General features: G+C 37.1%; 4 protein-coding genes across 4 annotated transcripts in view; 1 reads left to right on the plus strand and 3 right to left on the minus strand.

Annotated features, from left to right (window-relative positions):
* Positions 1-1,535: 1,535 nt before the first annotated feature.
* LOC139998492 (ribosomal RNA small subunit methyltransferase NEP1) lies at positions 1,536-3,085 on the minus strand. The gene is made up of 4 exons (XM_072023069.1): positions 2,888-3,085; positions 2,435-2,678; positions 1,856-2,064; positions 1,536-1,761 (listed from the first exon to the last, which is right to left on the minus strand). Exons 1-4 carry the CDS (start codon positions 3,029-3,031, stop codon positions 1,648-1,650), a joined length of 711 nt encoding a protein of 236 aa, XP_071879170.1. The 5' UTR covers positions 3,032-3,085; the 3' UTR covers positions 1,536-1,647.
* A 466-nt stretch (positions 3,086-3,551) lies between these two features.
* On the minus strand, positions 3,552-7,428 carry LOC139985329 (outer dynein arm-docking complex subunit 3). Its single transcript, XM_071999696.1, has 6 exons — positions 7,041-7,428; positions 6,828-6,943; positions 6,219-6,575; positions 6,007-6,151; positions 4,903-5,055; positions 3,552-3,777 (listed from the first exon to the last, which is right to left on the minus strand). Exons 1-6 carry the CDS (start codon positions 7,185-7,187, stop codon positions 3,562-3,564), a joined length of 1,134 nt encoding a protein of 377 aa, XP_071855797.1. The 5' UTR covers positions 7,188-7,428; the 3' UTR covers positions 3,552-3,561.
* Positions 7,429-7,745: 317 nt separating this feature from the next.
* Ccdc151 (Coiled-coil domain containing protein 151) lies at positions 7,746-9,881 on the minus strand. The gene is made up of 2 exons (XM_074111633.1): positions 9,454-9,881; positions 7,746-7,891 (listed from the first exon to the last, which is right to left on the minus strand). Exons 1-2 carry the CDS (start codon positions 9,542-9,544, stop codon positions 7,746-7,748), a joined length of 237 nt encoding a protein of 78 aa, XP_073967734.1. The 5' UTR covers positions 9,545-9,881.
* Positions 9,882-11,731: 1,850 nt separating this feature from the next.
* The window catches only part of N (neurogenic locus Notch protein), a 182,219-nt gene continuing 171,237 nt past the window's right edge, over positions 11,732-22,713 (plus strand). Inside the window, exon 1 of the mRNA XM_072000845.2 lies at positions 11,732-12,076. Within this exon, the coding sequence (XP_071856946.1) occupies positions 11,962-12,076 (115 nt within the window). The 5' untranslated portion in view covers positions 11,732-11,961. The remainder of the gene's footprint in view (positions 12,077-22,713) is intronic.

A 22,713-nucleotide genomic window follows, 5' to 3' on the forward strand; every position in this document is an offset into this window, starting at 1 on the left:
TCTTATATTCTCCTGTGTTATTTTAGAACATTTAATAGGAGGAAGAGAGACTAGGATTTACAAGGTATACAATAATTAAACGATTTTATTTTTAAATTAAGATTGAACTTTATTAAACAATCCAAAAATTAATGGTTAATTTCCATCGTTCCATGTCCACCCATATACAATTGCACTTTTACATGGTTGAAGTGATAATTTCATAAATATAAATGTTAACAGATAATGATAACGGAAAAGAAAATAAATTTTAATACTATCGTAATCGGTTAATTTTCTTATTTGAAATATAACGTTAAAATGTTTTAACCACCTCGCAAGTCGTGGTTCAATTCCACGATTCTACAATTACTGCAATGCATTTTGGGATACGCGCAAAATCTATAACTATATTTCACTTTTATAATACTATCTTTTAAATAATTAAAATAATATCGGGAACAATATAATAATTAAAAATTTAGTTAGAACGTAGTAAATTTTACAAACGATTCAAATGATATCTTGTCATGACGTGTACGTCTACATCACCATACAAAGTTCCGTTACACATCTAAGATAGTGAATCACGAACAATCGATCTTTTCTTTGTCATACTATTTCAAATGAAACACAAACTGAGCTTTTGAAAAACTAAATTTTTCAAGAATAATTAATAACACACTTGGACAAATAATCTACTAAACATCTAAAATCCTATCAATGTCATAAAGTAAATAACGCATCGATAGTCTACAAACTCATGACATTGACTACGGTAGTCAATTGGACAATTATACAGTATATCACATATCACTAATTGTATGGTTAAGGAAACACTAAATAAAAAAAGGTTTTGCAACAATTTGAATTGATATCCATAACAAGATGCTATTATGTACATTGACACAACCAGCGGTGGCACTAAATTATAAAATGGCGTCTCTTAGATGTATACTGTCACTTTTCAGTAATTTACATGATTAAAATGTGTCACTTCGAATAGAGGCATTAAATCACAGCAACGACAGATCTCAACATTAAGAAAACAACATACTGTGATTTTAAAAAAGGAAATTACGAGAAGATAAAGGAGTGTTCCAAATACTTAAGATTAACGACCATTTTGGTTTTGATGACGTAATGAAATACGAAAGTCAAGAAAGAAACTAGATATTTAGGAGCCAATGTTAGTGCACACGCAGCACACGTTAGCATGCTTCCGGTCGCCATTAACTTTATCACATTCTGACCAGCGATTGGTGTACTTTTGTTAGAGTCTTCGGAATGAACCAATAGCTTGAAAACCACTATTGATGAGTCATGTTGTTTAGGATTTTCCATTGAGTATTATGTAATGCTATACGATGTTTACTTCTCTATAGTTCTCTATACTTATAAATATTTATATATAATATATACTATATGTAATATATATTATAAATAAACATTTCAATAGAAACGTGATATAATACTTGGAATACATGATATAACACAATTTTATATGAAAGTATAATATTTTTATTTTATTTCCACACGTCATTTTATTTTCTTCCTGTATTCTTATTCACAATTACATAAAAGTTGTTTATAAATAATAGAAAAATAAATGAATCTCGAGAATTAAATCGTATATGTAAATGACGCACGTATACTGTCAATTTGTTATTATACTATTCCCCAAACTTCTTCAAACGCTGAGCATAATTTGCTACATGTTAAAGCACCAGATAGTGGATAGTTGCTTATAGATATAGTATCTTCTACATAATCTGGCTTTACCTGTAATTTCAGTTTTATTAATAAATAAAATGGTCAAACTAAATAAGACATAATATATAACGATGTATTGTATTTGACACTCGGTAAAGTTTACCTGTCCATGTGCCATTGCTCCTATTGTAACGGCTATCGGTTCATTAGGGAGAACTAATTCTCGTGGATTTTGTACTTTATTTGCACTAAATGACATTGCAATTTTGCGACAGCCAACTGGCAGATGATCGGTAACTGGATTTTTAATTACTTTTAATAATTTCATCGGACCATCAGAGGCACGAATACTGAATTTATGTAACAATTGCACTGCAAAATACAAGAGAAATTAATATAAAGCACAGTCTTGTACAAAGATCGCAGGAAAAACACCTGATAAGTAATCATTTTTAAAAATGCAGCCAAAATACATCGTTAATAAGGGCATTTTAATACGACACAATTAAAAATGGGAAGCCTTTTGAAAACAATCATAGCTATATAAAGGAGCGATATTTCTGAAACTATGGATTAGCCTTAAAATCATATACGGAGACAATCATAGTAACATGGGATTGCTCGTCGACATACTGAATTTTACAACTGCTCACCTGTAAAACACAAAACATGATTTATCGTGTTTCTCCTTGCGCTCTTTGTATTTATTCGATATTCATGGAAATTCATCGTTTATATTTACCCATAAGACCAGCAAAACGTTTAAACGTTCTTGGTATCCTGGTTTGTGGATTTACTTCTATCAAAACATTCTTTTCCGTATGGAGATAAACTTGCAAAAGTCCAGCTCTATTTAACGGGCTGTCCATTAACATTAATAAACATTGATGAGTAATATCTGGTCGGCACATGCCAGGATCACGATTATTATTTTTTAATATATTAACGTGATCGTCACAATTCAATAACTGAAAACTATTTCCAACCTAAATAAAGTTGGTCGTTATAAAGATGACGTTATAAAGAAGAAGATATAATTATACGTATCTGCCCCGAATACAATTACCTTGATGACGAATTGAAAATTCTGTTACTAATCGATAAATAAGTTCATTGGTATAATTTGAGGAAGACAAAGTGTAATAAAACGGGTTTAGAATATATTTTAAAAGTTACGAATAAAACATAACCTCACCTTAACCGATTCTAATTGAGCGTTTTCTAAGATAATAATCAAACGTTTCTCTTGGTTTTTGATGTGAGCAATATGAAGATGTTTAGGAGCTGGATCGTATTCAGAGTCGCTATTTCCATCCCGAGTTTTACGCTTTTTACCCATCTTTCTTAAATTTAGCGCAAGTACGAATTTTTGTATGTTAAAAATCAGTGGACAATAAGAATAACGCTTAAACGCGGAGGTTACAGCAAGGACTGAGAGATGGCGGAAGTTCGAAATTCCGCGAATCTTTAGAGCACTTCTTTCGATACAGTAGGGCATGGAATAAATCTATCGTCAAGCGATAATATCGGATTATATATTATTAGTCGGTGTACCAGGTACTAGATATCAGTAGTATGCAGTTACTAATTTAAAATACGTGCAGGGTATGTTAAAGGAATGCAATAGTGTTGTTTAACAATATAATAAACAATACAACGATACAATAATGTTGTTTATATTGAACTTAGAGTACTGTTATATAAATTATTGTTAATGGTAAAACAAAATGAACAAATATAGAGAAGAACAAGGAAATATTGGTAGGTAGAAAATAAAATTGAGCGAGTATATATCGAGATAGGATAATCGTAGGGGTAAAAGTTGTACGGCATAAAATTAAACGAACATACTAATATACATAAGAAAGTTCATTTTCTGAAAGTAAATGCTTTTCGACGACTTTTAATATCAACCAGTTGCTGTGCCTGTTTCTTGAGAGTGTTTCTAGTTGGTATATCCTCTTCGTCTTCGGAAAGCAACGTCGCCGGTGTCACTGCGGATGGAAATCGTGGGAAAAGTGGTCCTCCATCTATGCGTGCTGCTTTTCCCTCCACCGAGTTAGTCGTAATCGATACCGTTTCCAACTAAATAACGAATAGATTAATATATATGTAGACGTTCGATTATACAAGAAACATGAGACGAAATTCCTTAGAACGAAATATTATTCATTATCGATAGTAAGTGTTTAGATTATGAAAGTACTTGGACTATCGACTATCGACTATCGATTATCGACTATCGACTATCGATTATCGACTATCGACTATCGACTATCGACTATCGATTATCGACTATCGACTATCGACTACCGTAGTCTTACGATCCATAGTTTCTAAATAGTAAATTAGATATTCATTTCGTTACACTTTGTTACGTCGCGTGAGTCAGTACCTGCGACGTCACTTATGGTCAGGCCGCCGGGGCCTGCACATCGTTACACTAATCCGCAATAAACCCAAGGAACCACCATAGCCCACATCTGTTAACAATAAAGTTGTATTCTTTGCACATATTCGGTTTATGAGCGGTCCCTTAAAAGGGTCCTTAGGTTTATCGCACTCATTACGGAGAAAGCGGATGTTTGCCCAGCGAGGTAGCGGGTTTTTCCCAAGGACAGAAACAAACGTGAGTCATATTTGCCGAGCACTGTCCCCTCGTATTTAATTCATTAACATTGGGAATACCTAATGGGCATCACGGATCGTTACCCTCACTTTTCTATCGAAAAGTGTGAACTACGAATCCGCGTTCTTAGTTCAACAAAGATACACCCACAACGAGCTTTTTTTCTAAATAGTACGAGACGGGTCAATCACTGTTTTGATAGCCCTCGGACAGTCAAGTTCTAACGTAACTAAGTCAAGTTCTCGCCTCTCTAACTACCACATCTAGCAACCTTCGGGTTCATCACCACGCTTTCCAAACACGGTCTGTTCACATGTAATCCAGTGCAAATAAATACATATATAATATAACTGTGAAGTCCAGTTATATTCCAACCCAATCACCCTTTATTCTCCCACAAGAAATAAGGGGATCGTCCTGTTGGTGGTGTCGATTCGTGCAATCGTAGCGGGAATTTACGACTCCCGTTGACGCGTTATAACGCGACCGTCTCCCCGCCACTGGACGAAAATACACACTTTATTTCTGAAATTCATCTTGCGCGACATGTATTAGTTAACGAGTTAAAAAGTATAGTTTACCTTGTCGATCGATATTTCCTGCAATACATGCAAATACTTGTCTTGTCCACCGAAAGTTTCAATGGTATTTGTTAGCTTCTGATTTATTAGATCTAGGAGCTGCAGAGGCTGTTGAATTTCGCTCGATTCTTTAGGCAACGTATCGAATATATCCTGAAAGATGGGAGAAAATATCGCTATATTATTATTATTATTATTATTATATTATATTAGTACTGGATTAGTACTAGTACAATAGTATTGGTTTTTCTGTCTAAAATTTAAAGCATTTTATGCTGTGAAATATCGTTCGAAGAAAAAATATTATAATTCTAGAAGAAATTATTATTATCGGATGGTGGTGATATCGGGTGGTGTTGGTTTCTAAGAGAACGTGTTTCTTCTTTGTCCTGGATATTTGTACTACAGCTAGTAAGAGAACCGAAAGAAGATCGTAGGACGAGTTAACGACTAAGGGCAGCACGTACTAGCGAGATCGATTGAATCAATAATTGATTTTCTCGTGGTTCGACGTGCTACCGAAGTGTTTACTTTCGATCAGGTTCGAAGGTGTTAATGCGGTGGGACAGCAGCTTCTTAAGGTGAGAATTGCAGACAGGGATTGTCGAAGGAAGTTGATTGGTCAACGACTCGCATGTCGGCGGTGTTAAATCTTCAGAGACAATATAATGGCCATGAAAACTCGAAGCGGCTCCATTCCGGTAACCACCATTCAAGCTGCTTTCACTAATTTAATTAGGAATTTACATGGTATTTCCATCGACCATTTTAACACCACATAGCCGCTTACAGGAGATTTCATTTTGTCGGCCTGTTAATTCATCGACATATTATTTCTTTGTTTCACCAACGAATATACGTTAATTGAAAATCTTTCAACCATAGGATAATTATTATTATTGGCGAGTTGAAACAGCGCCATCAGAATTTTCTCATCTTAATTTATACAATTTATACAATTGGCAATTTATACAATTACGAAGAACTTGGAACATCCCTGTTCCGAAATGAACATTTTCAGAAATTCAATTCTATATTAATAAAGCTTTTCTTACCGAAACATTAGATAGTGAAATATTACGAGAAGATGCTGTAATTACTCACTAGAAATTTGTTGCACACGTTGCACAATGTCATGGTAATTCCTTGCAATAGATCTTCCACCTTCTGTCTTCTCGCGTCTGCTTTTAATCGGCGCGATCGCTGTTGCTCGATGCGACGGTTCAGTTTCTCCGTTTCTTCCGCATTTCTGCCATACACGGTGTCTGTACAATACAATATCCTTGACGAATATATAGAAACAGGTGGAAACTCACTGTTCCGCGTCCTTCGTTTCAGAGAACTTTCTCATTTCCATTTCGTCGATAAGCTGCAGTCTCTGCTTTTCTAAAGCCATTTTCTCTTGCTCCGTGGCCAGCCGCATTTTCTGCAGATTATCCTTAGTCGCTCGCTGACCCAGAAACCGGTTCAGAACGTCTTCGGATCTGGACACTCCGGTGGCACTGCGAAGCTTGGCGAACGTCTCTTCGAGTCGTGTCACCTCGTCCTTGGTAATGTCCTCCGCATGCTGTACATGGCTTTCTCCGCGTGTGTCAAAATCATCTCGCGGACGCGAATGGAATATCATCTTTTCCAAACGCTCGAGTTCCGTTTTTCGCTCCAACACGCGTTGCCTGTTGTCGTAATACGTTTTCCTTTAATTTTACTTTGCATCTAGCGAAGGAAAGCTTACATCTTTCGCACAACTTTACCGCCGATATTAAATCTAAGAATCGTGCCCGAATAAGATACTTTAAGAACTCGTCTCATTTTCAGATCGCTATTTTACCGCACGAATAAGCGGCCTTCGCGCTCTACTCTATAATATTTTTCATCATTATACACCAGATTTTACACGGATTTACCTCAACTTTTATCCATCATACCTGTATTCTTCAAGGACAGCATGACGCTCTTTGCTACAATTTGTAACCTCGATTTCTTCCTTTATCAATGTTTCCTGCATATTATCCTTTAACGTAATAGCTTCTTCTTTCGCTTTCTGTGCATAGATAATGTGATAGATGAATAATTAAATCCGGCTTGTGTCTTAAAAAATAGGAAGCAATTATCTCGATACGATTAAAGCGATGCCTTGCCTCCAAACGTTTCATTTCGTTCTCTTGCTCCTTTATTTCATCTTGCAGACTTTCCAAAGAAGACGCATAAAGCACAGATTTCTGTTTTAAATCGGAGCACATCGACCGATATTTCATTCGTGTTATGTTCGCTTTGATTTGCATCATCCTGATATGCTCCAAACGTACTTCCAGTTTAACAATTTTCTGTCACCATATAAACGTAACTCTAACGGATGCTCTAACGATGTTTATCTCTATTGTTCTAACTCACGTTTCGCAACGGATTCTCTATCTTCTCCTTAAATATCTTCTGCATCTTATTGCTCGTTAATTTACTATATTCATCCAGCAACGAATGCAGTCTCTGCTGTCGCTAAGGAATATTCACGCCTCTATGGATATAAAATACATTCGCGCCAGTCTAATCTTTAAGAGATTGATATCGCGTTGCTCACCTTCTTACGTTCGTACTTAATTAGATCGTGCTTCTTTCTTAAGCGTATATTGTCCTCTTGCATTTTAGTAATTGTCTCATCTAAATTACGTTTTTTCTCACAAGCCAAAGATTTGCGACTTACGTGAACTTTGCCCTCTGATTTCCCCTCTGATTTCCCCTCTGATTTCCCCTCTGATTTCCCCTCGTTCTGAAATAACGTCAAACACACACACACACACAAATGTTTAACGTTTTCACGCCGAATGATTTACTTAATCAATGTTTCTTTAATCGTCGCATTCCATACTTACGTTCCGTATGTTTGCATATTCTACGTAGAGTTCTTTAACGCTTTGCTTGAGAGTTGCGATTTTCTCCGCGTACTCGTGTTTCTTAGCTTCGTATTCTTCGAAAGTCGCTTTTCTTTGTCCCTCTGCCAACATGAGACACATACTTGGTTATTAACACTTACTAACGATTTTTTATATCGGCTATACGTACCTATATCTATATCTATAGTTAATATCCTGTCGCGTCAAAATGACAAATCAACTTCGTACGACCAGACATTAGATATTTCTCATGAATATCTAGCCACAAAATGATTATCCAAGGTAAAATTTTTATAAATCAAAGAACAACAGACCAAACTTGTTTAAGGAAAATATCAAGTTATATACCGTCCTTTTAAACGACTGCTAAGAGCTTAGGATAATCACGGTACCGTTTTTGTAATGATACAACCTACCCACCTTAGCTACGGTACCATTGAACGCTTTACTTTATCTATTTATACTGTTACGTCTCGTGACCTCACCATATACCATAATCCATCCCTCGCTCAATACGATCATCAGCTGCCCAAATATAATTAACCGGATCCTCGATTTAAAATTTAGCATTTTAACTTTACCTTACAAGACCCTTAATTGCCACAAAATATCTTTCAAGTCGAGGAACTCCTTAGGGTTATTGTTCATTCGGATAAAGCGAGTTTTTCCCATGTTTGACGGCCTCTTCCACCGGTGAGCGACCGTTGCTGGAGGGGGGGGGGGGAAAGAGTAGGGAGGGGCGACCAGCACTCATTAATAGTTCCGTATAAATATCGCCGTCACAGAACACAACTTTGCCTGCTATCATCCCTTCGAACGGAATACATCTCAACTTGCTCTTTACTTTTGGCTGAAAACACTTTTACACGCACCACTCGCATTCTTCGAGGTTGTTGGAAATAAAGAGTATATTTAATCTGTTAACTCGGTGTTATAATCATTCAAATACCTCTATTATCTTAACCGAAATAGGGGATCGTCTGATTCGTGGTGTCGATTATCGTATATCGTAACGAGAATTTACGACTCTCGTTGGCGCGTTATACTGCGAACATATACTATAACCATATTCTATATCAACTATTACTACGATATCAACAGCTTCTCGGAAGAATCAAGGATGATCAAGAAGTCAAATTTTGTTTGTCAAGTTTAACTTTAATATATGAAAACAAAATACGACGGTAAAATAAAAAATGTTTCAACGAAAAAGTCATTGGATAGATGCCGTAAGATGGGAAATAATATTTTATATAAATGCTCGAGTTGGCGAGTTGGCGAACTGAAGCGATATTTGCCGGTTTACGTTTAATAGAAACGCCCGCTGGAATATTCACTTTGTAATTAGCATTTTGATAGCTAGTATATATCGATATGCCAGTAGAAATGTTCTTTTTTCTTCTTGAAGAAGCCACTTATGTGACACGAACGTTTTTTTTTTTTTTTTTTTTAACTTGTAGTCTTTCCGGTTAAACGTGTTCTTATGTATCTCTGTATGCAATCGGCAACTTGCTTGGGAAATAAACGTCAGCGAATTGTTTTCTTTTCTCAAACGACGTTATACGAACGACGTCGTAGCAAATATATGAATATTAGACCAGATTAAGCAAACAGATTGTAACGTTACTATTTTCCACAATATCGTTTATTTACGTAAATTTACCTGATAGTTGGATCTTTTTCTTGATCTCGGTGATTTTTTTATTCAAATCGTTTAATTTGTCTTCTATAGTGGGCGCTAACGGATCAGACATGATTTCACACAGAAACTTGCCAAGAAATCCAGTTTATCGACTGGATACTTGGCGTTGCCCTGGTAACGACATTACGTACAACTGTTTGCTCTAGGTGTCACGCGTAAACCGTAAAGCGCAGAACGGAAAGCGCAGAGCGTAAAGCGCAGAGCGTAAAGCGCAGAGCGTAAAGCGCAGAGCGTAAAGCGCAGAGCGTAGAGCGTAAAGCGTAGAGCGTAAAGCGTAGAGCGTAGAGCGTAAAGCGTAAAGCGTAAAGCGTAAACGTGTAATTTATAAACAGTTACCTAATATATCAATTTTTAATCTTTTAACGAATATGTTTTCGTTAATATCGTTACAAAAAACATGCTCAATTAGGGATATTACTAACTTATCGTCAGTGTTTTATCGATCATTAATCTCTGTACAATAAATTTTACTATTTTACCTTTACAAGCGTTTAAAAGTTTTGAAATCGCTTATTTGATAAGAATACATCATGCAAATAGCATGAACAAAGGTATAATGGTTCTAGTCTTATTGTCAGTCTTTGTATTTATTTAAAATGTCTTAAGAATTTAACTCTTAACGAAAGAAATACTTATCTAAATTTAAAACCGTGAAAAAGAAATCAAAATCCAACGAGTAGATAAAGCATTATGGTTGTTATTGTATATCAAAAAAGAAAGCGACGAAACGCTACTGTTCGCAAGAATAAAAGACAAGAAATAATAAATTACATTATTTTTTATTTTGAATCATTTTAGCAACTGAGTTTCGATCATTATTTTAATTTAACAAGGAAACATAAAATATGCACGAACCAAGGGCCTTTTAATCAAAGCATCAACAGTTAATATAATATGCGGTCATAATAATATGCGAGCAAACGAAAACGCTGTTACCCTGTTGCTCTTCGTCTTACGCGACGATACATCGCTCGAGGATGTTGGTGGTTCGATGATGGTGTTAATCGTCCCATTAATAAAAACTAACGACCGTCGTATTTACAGTTTCGTGCGTGTATCTTGCGTGCCTTCGAGAACACAAAGGGGAAAGCAATTCGTAAGTCTTGATCCGTTGAATGGACTTAAGAAGAGGGCACCGAATTATAATTATAATTCCGCATTTGTATTCGTTAAGGCAGCAGCCGCGTTTGGCGCGACGACTGCTACGCTGCCGATGAATTTCGCGTTACACGCAATCAACCGCTGGAAGGTTAATTAATGATCAGACATGCTTGGCTGGTACTTGACGGGGCTTCATACACATCGGCGCGGCGCGGCGCGGCGCGGCGCGGCGTCTTGGTACTTTATAACTGACCACGTTCGTTGCGTTCCGTTTGCCGCCTGAATTCTAGAGAAGCATCACGCGCCACGGTGTTAGATTTCAATCCGGTCGAGAATCAGGAATTCGATTCACATTTGCGACTCGAATTCGTGAAACTGACAATGAGTAAAACACGTCCAATGGTAATTTGAAAAAAAAAAAGTAAAAAAAGAAGAAAGACACAAAATGACAAGAAAGCAGCTCAATGGTTACCTCGTTATTACACGTGCGGATGCTTTAATTAACAACCTTGATAACGAAACAATTAAATCGCCGTCGTTAGACTGTTCGTTCACACGCAGAGTAGTGCAGCGAAAAGATGGAATTAATTACAAGTACTATACCATACCTATCATCTACCGTAACAAAGACAATTGTTTAAGCATACCTATATTATATTAACGACAAAAGATACGACTCACTAGCTCGAGATATATATGAGATGGAAACGATTGATCGAAATCTTGCTTAAATAGGTAATACTTTTACGTTTGTAAAAATGTATAATCATATTATTTCAAAGCATCTGTAACAATAATGTATGAAATAAAACCATTATTATATATCAAATGAAATTTAATTTTCAATGCTGTCCGATCATAATATCGATCATAATATCGAGTGACATTGTGATATTAATAAAAATTATTTCGCATCCTATTTTTGACAGTAGCATAAAAAAATTGAATTGAATATCGAATATGTTATCGTGTAGCTAAAGTGTAATAAATGCGCGCTACGGCCTCATTCCGTTCGAGCCGCATCTTTATTGGATCATGTAGTCAGCCATCCTATAGTGGCGGAGTGATACAGCTGTAGAAGGCAGGTGCGCGCGCATCGAGGAACTACTTTCAGCGCGTTAAGCGAACAATAGGGATCCCAGAAGTGTTTCGGACGCGGTCGTGTTCGTATATGGTTGCCGCATGCTTTTTTCTCGTATTGCCTCGCGTGAACGTGTACACATTTTTGTTGGACGTATCGGAGGTGACATAGATTTCGGACGATGTGCGTGGTCAAGTGACGGTACGTGGATTTTATACTGAAGTGCACCGAAGTGTTGGTTGTTTCTAGTGTGTGCGCCCGGGTCCCGATGAGTGTGTGTCTACTCGATGTGTGTGGATAAAATTCACGGCATCATGTTGCCACAACGAAAATTGGATTACGCATCGATGGCGTGTTTTCTTCTGCCTCTGCTCATCCTTGTTTTCTTTCCTGCGGTGTCCGGTAAGTGTAATATCACATTTTATTCGAGGATATTACGCGCACTTCGGTCTGGAGTCGGTTTGAAGTCATTGTTCCCCACATGTCGCTGCTAGGCAACAGGTCACGAAACAACGCTGAGCGCCGGCGCGTTAGACGCTTGCTCTTAACTGACATTCGGCATATTTTTCAAACGTTTCCTCCGTGAAACGTATTATAAAACGTTTGATCAACGAGGTCAAACCGTTGAAAGATTAACGAACGATTTCGTTCGTATAATTAGTATTCCGAAGCGATGTCGGACATTGCCGTGCTTGCTTTCAATTACTACCTGTCTCAAAAATATTGACCGTGTCAGTGGTTGTAGTACTCTCCCTTCTCTCTTGCTGCTCAACGCCTCTTTATTTCTCCAAACGAATATTTGTCAATAACTTCTTCCTTTTCATTTTGTTTTTTGTCTTTTATATGCGCATGCAGGATGCTAGCGTTAAAAAAAAAAAACATACTAATACTATTATTTTTACCTATGAGATTAAAATTCTCGTTCTATGTACACGTGAAAACTGAATTATTTTCTTATTTATTGCTATCTAAGAAGAAACTTATTTCGATACTTTATATATTCCTCACGTATGTATACATGTATGTTAGCCTGCTCGAATACACGTGGTTAGTGGTTATGTTACTGTCACAGTGGTGCTCAATTTCCATATCATCGATAAGAAGAGTGTACTTTAAAGTTGCTAGTCCCTGAGGGACAGGTGCCCAACCCCGCTTTCCAGGAAACGAGTCTTCCTTCCCTTGTGTGCGCGTAAACATCCGATGTATCGCGTTCCCGTTTCTTTTCATTCTTCTTTCTCAAACGACAGTTTTCATTTTTCCTTATATACGACAATTTTTGGCCCAAAAACTTCTGCTTCTTATCGTCTCGTTTTTATACCGTTAATTAATCGAAAAAGTTGATATTTTTATAAACTCAAGTATCAAATCAATGGAACGTAAGCAAAAATCTTGTATACGTATATGTGCATTTCGTATATTTTTGCACCTTCGAATTTCCTATACGTTTGTACAGTGGTATGAAAAAAGTTATCGCAACTTCTAATTATGTTACAACAAATAAAGGAATTAAAAGCATGTAGGTATATAGAGGGCTTTCTCATTATCATTCTCGTTCTATTAATTGTTAAGTATATTAAATATATCTGAGCACAGAAAGGACTCTATTCCTTGAAGACTCGATCAAATAAATATTGCGGCAGTTGTTCGTAGTTAACAAAGTGAAAAACAGTATTGTAAAGTAAAAACAGTAACTCGACGCCATATTGAAAACGATGCCATATTGGCGGGTAGCTCGTTGTCAATTCTATCCGATTTTTCATACAGGCTGATCCTCTACGATACAGTGAAAGTAAAATGTAATAACAGCAACAAATAATAAAAGTACTTGGCACATATATATACATATTTCCGTATTTATCGTAACACGACGAGAAGTTGCGAAAATTTGTTCACGTCACTGTATATAAATATAAAAACATACGTATATTTTGTAGGTTAGGTACCTACAAATGAGAAAGTAAATCATTTTTCGCAATGTATGTATGTACATTTTCGTTGGATCTAATGTAATATAGATACATATTACGATACAAATAACAATACTAATAAATATAATTAACACTATTAGTTTAACATTAGCGTTAAATGTAATCATGCATATTTAATATTTGAATAATTAAATAATACTATTGAATAAGAAGAGTACAAGTTATATATGCTGATGATATATATGATACGTTGATTGTAGCTTATGTGACTAAAAAGGAGGATGATATCGGATTTTGCAATGTAAGATTTTATCGAGTTTCAAGTTAATATAATTCGCATAAAAATGCAATAAAATTAATAATATCGTGTGTATCTAGAATAAACAATGCAGAGTAGTTTAAGATCTTTCCAACGTTCCTGATCGTGAATTTTCATTTTCACTTTTCTGTACCGCGTAAATCTGTGTAGACGATGACGTAAGACTGTCTTAGGCCTTAGTACAGTACATACTTAGGCGGGAAGAACGTGCGGTCGGTACAGGGCAATCGACCAAAGAAAGTTGGTAAAACCGAATAGCAACGACACGCAGACAAATGCAAACTCCGATCATTCGACACTGTTGCATAACAAATTCCATTTTATACCTTCCTTAACCTCTATACACAAAGGTGAATTCTTCGGTATTATTTTGCATTAAAATTATTACCGTTATTTCGATCGAATATGTTACGTTCTATTTAGTCGCCGACGAGAATAAGCTGACAATAAGCTCCACTTTCGGCTAACCTGCTATGTGCGGGAATACTGGCACGGGAGAGGATTAAATTTTTTCGAAAGTAGATTATCAATATAAAATGATCTATTGAAATCTTACTCCATTTCGATATTGACGATTGACTGACGGATATGAAATTCTTCGGTTGACAAGCGATGATTCTTCGATAGACGAAACGATGACTAATTCTTCAATAGACAAAACGATAATTGACTCTTCGATAGACGAACGCTAATTAATTTACTCGATAACCGAACGGTAAATATTCTCATTCTCATGCTGACTTCTCCGAGTCGCTACATTTATATCCGTCGGAGACGAAAAAACGTCGGGGTCTTTCTTTTGAAAATGTTTGGTAAGATCCCCAACGTTTGTTCAATTGCCGACTTTGTTTACAATTTAAATTGTCTTAGTATCGTTATAAAGACATAATATAAAAATATAGTTGGATCAGTTTTCACAAGATATAGCTTTTAGCGGCTTTAACCGCTTTTCGCTTCAAATACTGTAAACGCGGTTTCGAAAAAACGTTTTAAATTACCTTGGTTTAAGAGAATTTATCAATTTTAATTTCGCGCCACGGATCGCGCGGGTCGCGGGTCGCGGAACGTGACAGAATACATATTTCACATTTCTTTTTCCCTCTTAATCTTACAATTAGCTATTATGCTAGTAATGGTCGGTGATAATCGATATCGATTAATGCGAATCGATTTTTCGAAATTTTAACCTTGACGCGATTTTTATTCGAAACATTGCATCTATTAGGTAAAAAAAAAAAAAAAGAAAAAAAGAAAAAAGAAAAAAAAAAGAGAATAATAAAGGATTTGATATCACAGGATTACGTTCTGGAACGTTCTCCGATCGAGACAAGTTGGCAGTCGCTTCCGAGAGCGTACCGAGGACCTCGCCTCGAGTCTGTTACTCGGCGTTGAGATATTCTGAATGCGGCATGGCGGCAGTTCTGCAGACTATCCCCGCCGTTCTTATGTTCTCAGGCTTTCTCTTCTCTCTCTCCTTAGGAAACGATTCGCCCCGGACTTGACGTGCTTTCACACAAAACCATGCGCGCGTCGTCCCTGCGCCAATTCACTTTCGCGAGCCTAACTCGCTATTGATAGGTTAACATTTTGCTCCTTAAAAATACAATTCAAACGAACGAGTAGTTTATAATATAGAATGTTTTGGAATTAAGTAAAATGGAGATTTTGTTAATATTATATTTATATTCGGTGTGTAGAAAATTAGCATGTCCCAATTGTTTTGTCACGTTCCGTATCGATGATGTATAATATTATACATCGTATATTATACGATAACATAAATTCTTATAAATAAGAGCTTTTTCAGTGAAATAAATAATAATTTCAAAATGTTCACCGGTAGGGGTTTGAATTATGACATTAATGTAATAATTATCAAAAATATTATCATATTAGGTAAATTAATAAATCACTCTAGTAAATAGCTTTCTTGACTTTGTTTGTCAAGTCTGGGGAGCTTGGCTCAGGAAAATATTATCCATTTGTTAAGGTAAAAAATGCTATCATATGCTTTCATTGCCTATTATATCTTATTTTCTAATTGTTGTCGTTTGAAACGTCTCTATCATTTATATTATATTTATAAATTATATTTAAATTGTACTAACGTATACATACATATACATATATTTTACTTATCTTAGATGCTTATATACTAACCCAATATTTATTATTTCGAAATATAATTGATATCTCTTTATTTACTTAAGCATGATATATAGGTATTTTCTATCTGTAGAAGAACATCTCGCATTAAAATTGTTAATGCTACGCGATAATATAAAATATCACGTAGCGTTCTCGTCATTTCGCCCGTTGTCAGAATACAGAATACAGAATACAGAATACAGAATTCTGATCAAAGAAGACAATTCTAATTACGTATTTGTAGCGTACTATACGTACAACGTGATTGCAAGTCGTAAGTAAGATCCTTTAAAATTTTCGACGGTCGTTGCGATTAAGACTTTCGATGTCGGTATTCGGCCCTTCTATATCATATATACAATAGTTACTAGAGATAGCCGAAATCAGGCACGGCTTAGAATGCGACGTGCGATCGACCTGTAACCGGTTCCTCGTTCCCTTTCATCGATTCAGGGGCCACACGTGCACATATGCACACATGCAACTTGAGTAACGCGTATACGATGATACTAAAGTTCGCCAAGCGTCTTTTCTACCGTTCACTCGGTTAGCTTAAGAGTTAGGCACATTCATCGAGAAACGTCGAAATTTGACGATCCTGTGGTAAAAAGCTGACTGATTTCATTCTTGCAAAAATTGCACGTTAATTTACCCCGGCAAGGACGTGGTCGTTCGATTTGATCCACGATAATTCATGCATGTGCGATTGTCGTTAACGATTTCACTGTTGATGAAACCGGATTGGTGCCCAATCAGGTTTTCCACGAGCTATTAAAGACCGCACGAATCACGCGTGTTTTTCGAACGGCTGGATATCGGATACCGATACTTTTTCCTCCTGTTCTCCGATCGTTCCGTTTTCTCCTTTAAGTCGAGGCAGGACATTGAAGAAAGACGATAGATAGTCGGTATCTCGCGGCATCTGTTAACTAAAAGGGCAAGATCTCTGCCTGTACGTCGCTTACACCGACCTAGCCTATACGCCACGCGGACATTTGCATTCGTCTTAACCTCCGTATCGTCCCTTTTCTCCTTGTTGTTGACGCATAGCGTAAAACCGCATAATTAAGCTCTTCTAGGCTACCGTACGTCTATCCGTTCTTTCCGTCCTTTCCGTTTCTCTCTGCCAGTTACGTCGACGTTCGGAGATCCGTGCTGTTGCTCAGTATCGTGCAAGAATCGAGGATTGTGCCGTCAGTCAATGGCAGGACAGCCACGAGCCCTTATAAAGCACCAAAGGATCTATCCTGCGTGGCAGTATGTAGATTTCCAAGAAGCTCGACTCATAGGGAAAGGAATTTTTCGACGGATAGGAAGGAAGCACAGCAGGAATCTTTGTACACGGTTGATTAGAAATCTATGTTCGATAGCGTCTAGTTGGATCGAACGCGATACAAGTTTTCACAGAATTGCCGATATTAAGAATTTATCGCTATTTTAAGAGTTCTCGTGATTGATAGCTTTGAAAGCTTTTCGGGCATTTATAACGTCACAAGTTACCTGTACACCTATATTTAAAAATATATACTTCAATTATATACTCCTCTGGTACTTTATCGTATTATTTCATACGTATTATTACAATGGTATGGTACAATAGAATTTCCAAAGGATTTGTCTTATTTCAATAATTTTCCAGAATACTCGTGCCTTATCCTTCGTTCAGAGACACAATACCGACGACGATGCTATCAGTATTTTGCGATCTAACGACGAACGAAAAGTTATTCAACTACTCGCAACTTTCTCACAAGTATTAAACGCGTGCTCCCTCCGAAGAGAAATACGCTTTAATTCGCTATCGTTGCCGACGATCTTTCGCGGCCAGTGATAGACAAGCGAAACTGTTGCGACCTGGGGGCGGGAAAAAAGGTGAGAGCGAAAAGTAGCGACTGTTTTCGTGGTGAGAAGACCACCGCGGAGCTGTTTTCTTACAGTGACACGTGGAAATGGTTTCACGCAGACGGATTCGAATTAGCCTAAAGCGATTATTTCCCGCGGCACGAGCACGGACAGTGATTCTTGTTATGTATTTCTCCGTCGCGTTGCATCGATATGCCGATTTTTCCCAAGACGAGCGACATCAGCATCGCGAATATACGCGAAAGGCTCGTTCTACGTTAGGTCAATGCGATCGTATCTATTAATCATTCGATTCCTTTTCTCTGTCTCCCTCTTTCCAGTCTTTCTCCACGGGCATAAGAGCGTACTGTGCACTGTGTACACTGTACACAGTCACTCTTTCTCCTGATAAATGGCAATGAGCGCCACGGTAATGCGAATGCTTTACACGAGGCTAATCGCCGGCTGACTAATAACTTTTCTGCTGGTGAACGTTCATGGGAACCTGTTTATACAAACTTGCTGAATTTTCCTATTTTCAGAAACTCGCGTAAAAACTTTCGAGTAGGTGCCGTTTTTCGAGCATCGCAACACGCACTAGGAAAACTGTCTCTTTATTTCTTTGATATCTTGATATCCACGTTTCGTTGATGCTACTACTTTATAAAATTTCATCGGCATCAATCTCTTATCACATAAATAAAGCAAAAATAATTGTATCACAATTTGATAAATATCTGTGCAATAAACGAAACGTTATAGTATCTAACGAAACGAAGAAATATTTTATTTGTCAGTGAGTTCTTAAAAGGTTAAACAAAATTGATCGAAAGACGAATGTCGTTTGATCGAAGTTGTGAAACGTTTGAAATCAAATTTTTTCTTTTAGAAAACGTAAAAGAACGAACGAAATAAGTAGACGAAATTCGGTGCTTTTACTTTATTGCGAGTCGAAGATGACGAAATTTTGCGAAAAATGGATCGTAACGTCATTTATACGCGATCGATTCGCAATTGCGTATCGATAGTTTCCCATGCAATTCGACCAACGAATATACGTATATTCTACGTTACCCGCGGTAAGAGATTCGTACGTAAACGGTATTACAACGTTACAATTAACGTTGTGGAACGTTGGCTTGATTCATTTTTCACATCGTCAGCGAGCCTTGTATCTGAAAGCAAGAACCTTCTCGTAGACACGCTTGTTGATTCGTATTACATGCTCGCAAGACGGAACAATCGAAAGCCACGATTGTAAAGCTAACGTTCCATTAAAACGGATCGACTTTGTTCTTTCGGTACTGTATAATGTTTAATGTAATTCCGTAATTAATGTTATTTCCTCGTTTCGAATCATCGTGACCAAGTTGTAGCGAGGTGAAAATTTTTCGAAAATTACCATTCTCTCCAGGTCCACGGATAATTGTAACGCGAGCAAGAACCTGCCGTTTGCCGCTAGTTGAAAGTGAGAAACGGCTTTCTTACGGAAACTCCCAGCGCACACGGTACGAACCCGGTTCCAACTTGTTCGCGCGAGTGCAGCCGAACGTCGCGTCCCGTCGCTCAGTTGTATTCTTATTCTTTTCGCTTTTCGTATCAGTGTGCTGCGTATGCGTGTGCAGCCGATAAATATTCGTTTGCGTGCGCGCGACCGTCGAGATTGGTGGATGCCGCGCGACAAGTTATCAACCACCTTCGCTTCCACAAACTAACTGATCGCTTGTCACCTTTCCTGGGGTTTCACGTTGATTGGCTGTGTTTTATTATCAATGATTAATAGGCCCGCGAGAATCCATCGACCGATAATCCGTTCTCTTTGGTTGCTTTCCATTTAATAGATCGTTATCGAATCGTACAAAAATTCTCGGATAGATATTAATGTTGCATTAATTAACTCAGGGGTGTGTCTTTTTTTTTCCCTCAAGAAAAGCGATTCCTCTCTTTTCTTCCTCGTCCATAAAATCTATAAAAGTCATAAAAATCCCACGAAAACGTGACTTTCTTATTTAACATGCACCTTCATATATCTGTACAGTCCCATTGTGTAATGGTCCTTGAAGCAACATCCAGCAGCAGCTGGTCGACGGTCTCCCACGCCCTGCTACCAAACGGCACGAGTCCTTGCAGGATTCCCAGGATTTACCATGCTCGTGTCGAAGTAATTTGTTCAATTTTTTTATTTTTTACCGCTGTGATTATGATAATAATCATCGTTTTACAGTTGTGGTGCTAATGTTTTGTTCTCGTTGATATCATTCCGAGCACTTTCTTCATCCTACGCAAATTCTAATTACGACGACATATCACACAATGATAGAAAATCTCTCTTCAACAAAACAACTAGAAAATTTCACCTCGTTTTCGCAAAATCTTTATAATCTGTCTCGCGAGTGTTTTACGTTTCGTGCGCGTTTCACCAGTCTATACGTAATTCAACATGTACGGGTATATTCGAACGCAAATGGGTGGAACCATAGCTTCAAAGCAATGGAAGACGGATAGATCGAAAAGAAAATGTCAATAGAGAAAATTAAATAATTTTTCATGCAATATTGTTCCATCTGCGTTTGGTTTGGAGCTATGACTCTAGTGGCAGAGTGGGAATGCCTACGGATGTACATAGATTTCTACGTAAGTAAACGCGCACGATCGTCGCGCGTCTAGCGATGGGCATTGCTTTGTCGCTACGTGTTTGTCGCTGCGTTCGGTAACATGTCTATACATGTCCATACATACATATAGAGCATGTAAATTTCAATGCGACGTTTATACAGACTATTTTTATGGAGACTCGTTGGTCAACATGCCACTCGTGCGTTTCTTTTACTTGAAATAATTAACAGGTGGTCGTAACGGAATCGTTGATTTTAGATTAGTTTGGCGTCTTGTGTTTCGCTTTATTATCTTATTAAATCCTCCTTTCGTTCGTTGTTATCGTGCCGAAGACTGCGCAAATGGATAACCTTTGAATTCACCTATCAACGATCATACACGTAATTACATCGATAGGAGCACGTTACGCCGTTTGATCGCAACACCGCTTGCTAACGCGTCGAACCGTGTAAAAGCATTCTTCGCTGTATACACACAGTACAAAGGATTTATGGCGAAGATGTTCGAAGCGTAATAAGATCGATAAATTAAAGATTGTGAACTTGTTATCAATCTTCGTGTATGAAAATTTCAATTCAATTACAAAATACTGTAATTTTTTTTTTTTTTTTTCATAGGCCACGATTATTTTGTATTAAGGAATACGGTATTGTTCAATGTTGTAGTTTATTACATAGGTATAGTTCAAAAAATATTATTTTCATTTTTACAAGCTTATTTTTACTTCTGCGTATGTATTTAGGAAATTTTTTCGGAAATTTACATCGAATTTTGGCAAATGTAAAATTGCAAGTAGCAAATGGGGAAATTAACATTGACGTGCGAACTGGTTTTCGTGATATTCACATTTCGTAGATTGGTCCAAGTTTCTTCAATTCTTGTAGGTTGACCTTTGAAAAGTCCATGCCTACTTTTACCAAATTTGTGTACTTGTCGATTAGAGCGGTTCTTTCCGATTGCTTGAAAGATCGTGGCTCGTCAATTAGCACAGTGTATGCTCGTTTTCACTCCAAATCGGATTGGTTGACTTTTTAAAATGGCACGAAATCTTTCCTCGTAGAATAGTTCGGTCCGCCATGTCGTGCCTACAAATATGTAAAACTTGTTTTTTTTTTTTTTTAATTTCTTTGATAATACAATTCGATTATTACGATTCAATTGTTGGAGATAACGCGATTCAAATATGTTGCATTTGCTGCTACTTAATACGAAACGATTAAGAATCATTGATATATTTGAAGGAAAGTGACATTGGTAGATTTTCTTTCAACGATATCGATAATAATTGTATTCTTTTACCGTCGCCCGAATAAGTTACTTTACAACTTCAGTTTACTTGTTATCCATTCGCTGAACAAGACGTTTTCGTCCTTCATCCGTTAGATAAGAAAGTTTAATTCGGTGTGCCAATATAACTATTTTACAAGATGTTATATGGCTATAGACGTTAAAACGTTGCAAAAGTTATTGTGACAACCAATTGAATCGAACGATGGAATCATATTTATTTCGTTCGTATCTTGATAATAGCGTATTTTCATACAGAATATACATTTAATTAAAATAAACACGAACGACTAAGCGTTTCTCTAGTAGGTACTTGAAACGGGATCATGGGTAGAATCAACGGGATTGTCGAACAAAGTTTGCACTTGGAGCAATCGTTATACGTTCGAGTTTTACCCCTCTTTCGGAACCTTGTTTGTCCGTTTCGAGCTTAGCGGTACCTTTGTACTTTGTACCATTATCGATTGCCAGGTGCGTTTCTGATAGGTCTCCGAGCGTGACGGAACGCACAGGGAAAGGTCGGTGTCTTGTTTTCGCGGTGAATAGTACGCATGTCCCTAGTAAGAGGTTTGCAAACGTAACTTTATATCATAATTTTAATATTTTTCTAAAAATTTTACTTTTCGTTGATCACGTTTATCACCATCGTCGTCATCGTGCTTGTCACATTCCCCATCGCTAAACTTTATTTTTATCTATAGCGGCCACTACATGTTGCGCCAAAGTTATTATGAAAATAAAGGTACTAGATATAGCGCGTTAAGCAAAATTAAAATTAAGGGCGTTATATTTTACGACATATTTTACATCGAAAATGAGATCCTCTCATTCGTCGGAGAAGAAGAAACAAAGGGATATGATTATCCATCGGAATTCTTAAAAAGGAAGTCCCTGGATTC

This window comes from Bombus fervidus, chromosome 3 (assembly GCF_041682495.2).
Source record: "Bombus fervidus isolate BK054 chromosome 3, iyBomFerv1, whole genome shotgun sequence".
NCBI lineage: Eukaryota > Metazoa > Arthropoda > Insecta > Hymenoptera > Apidae > Bombus > Bombus fervidus.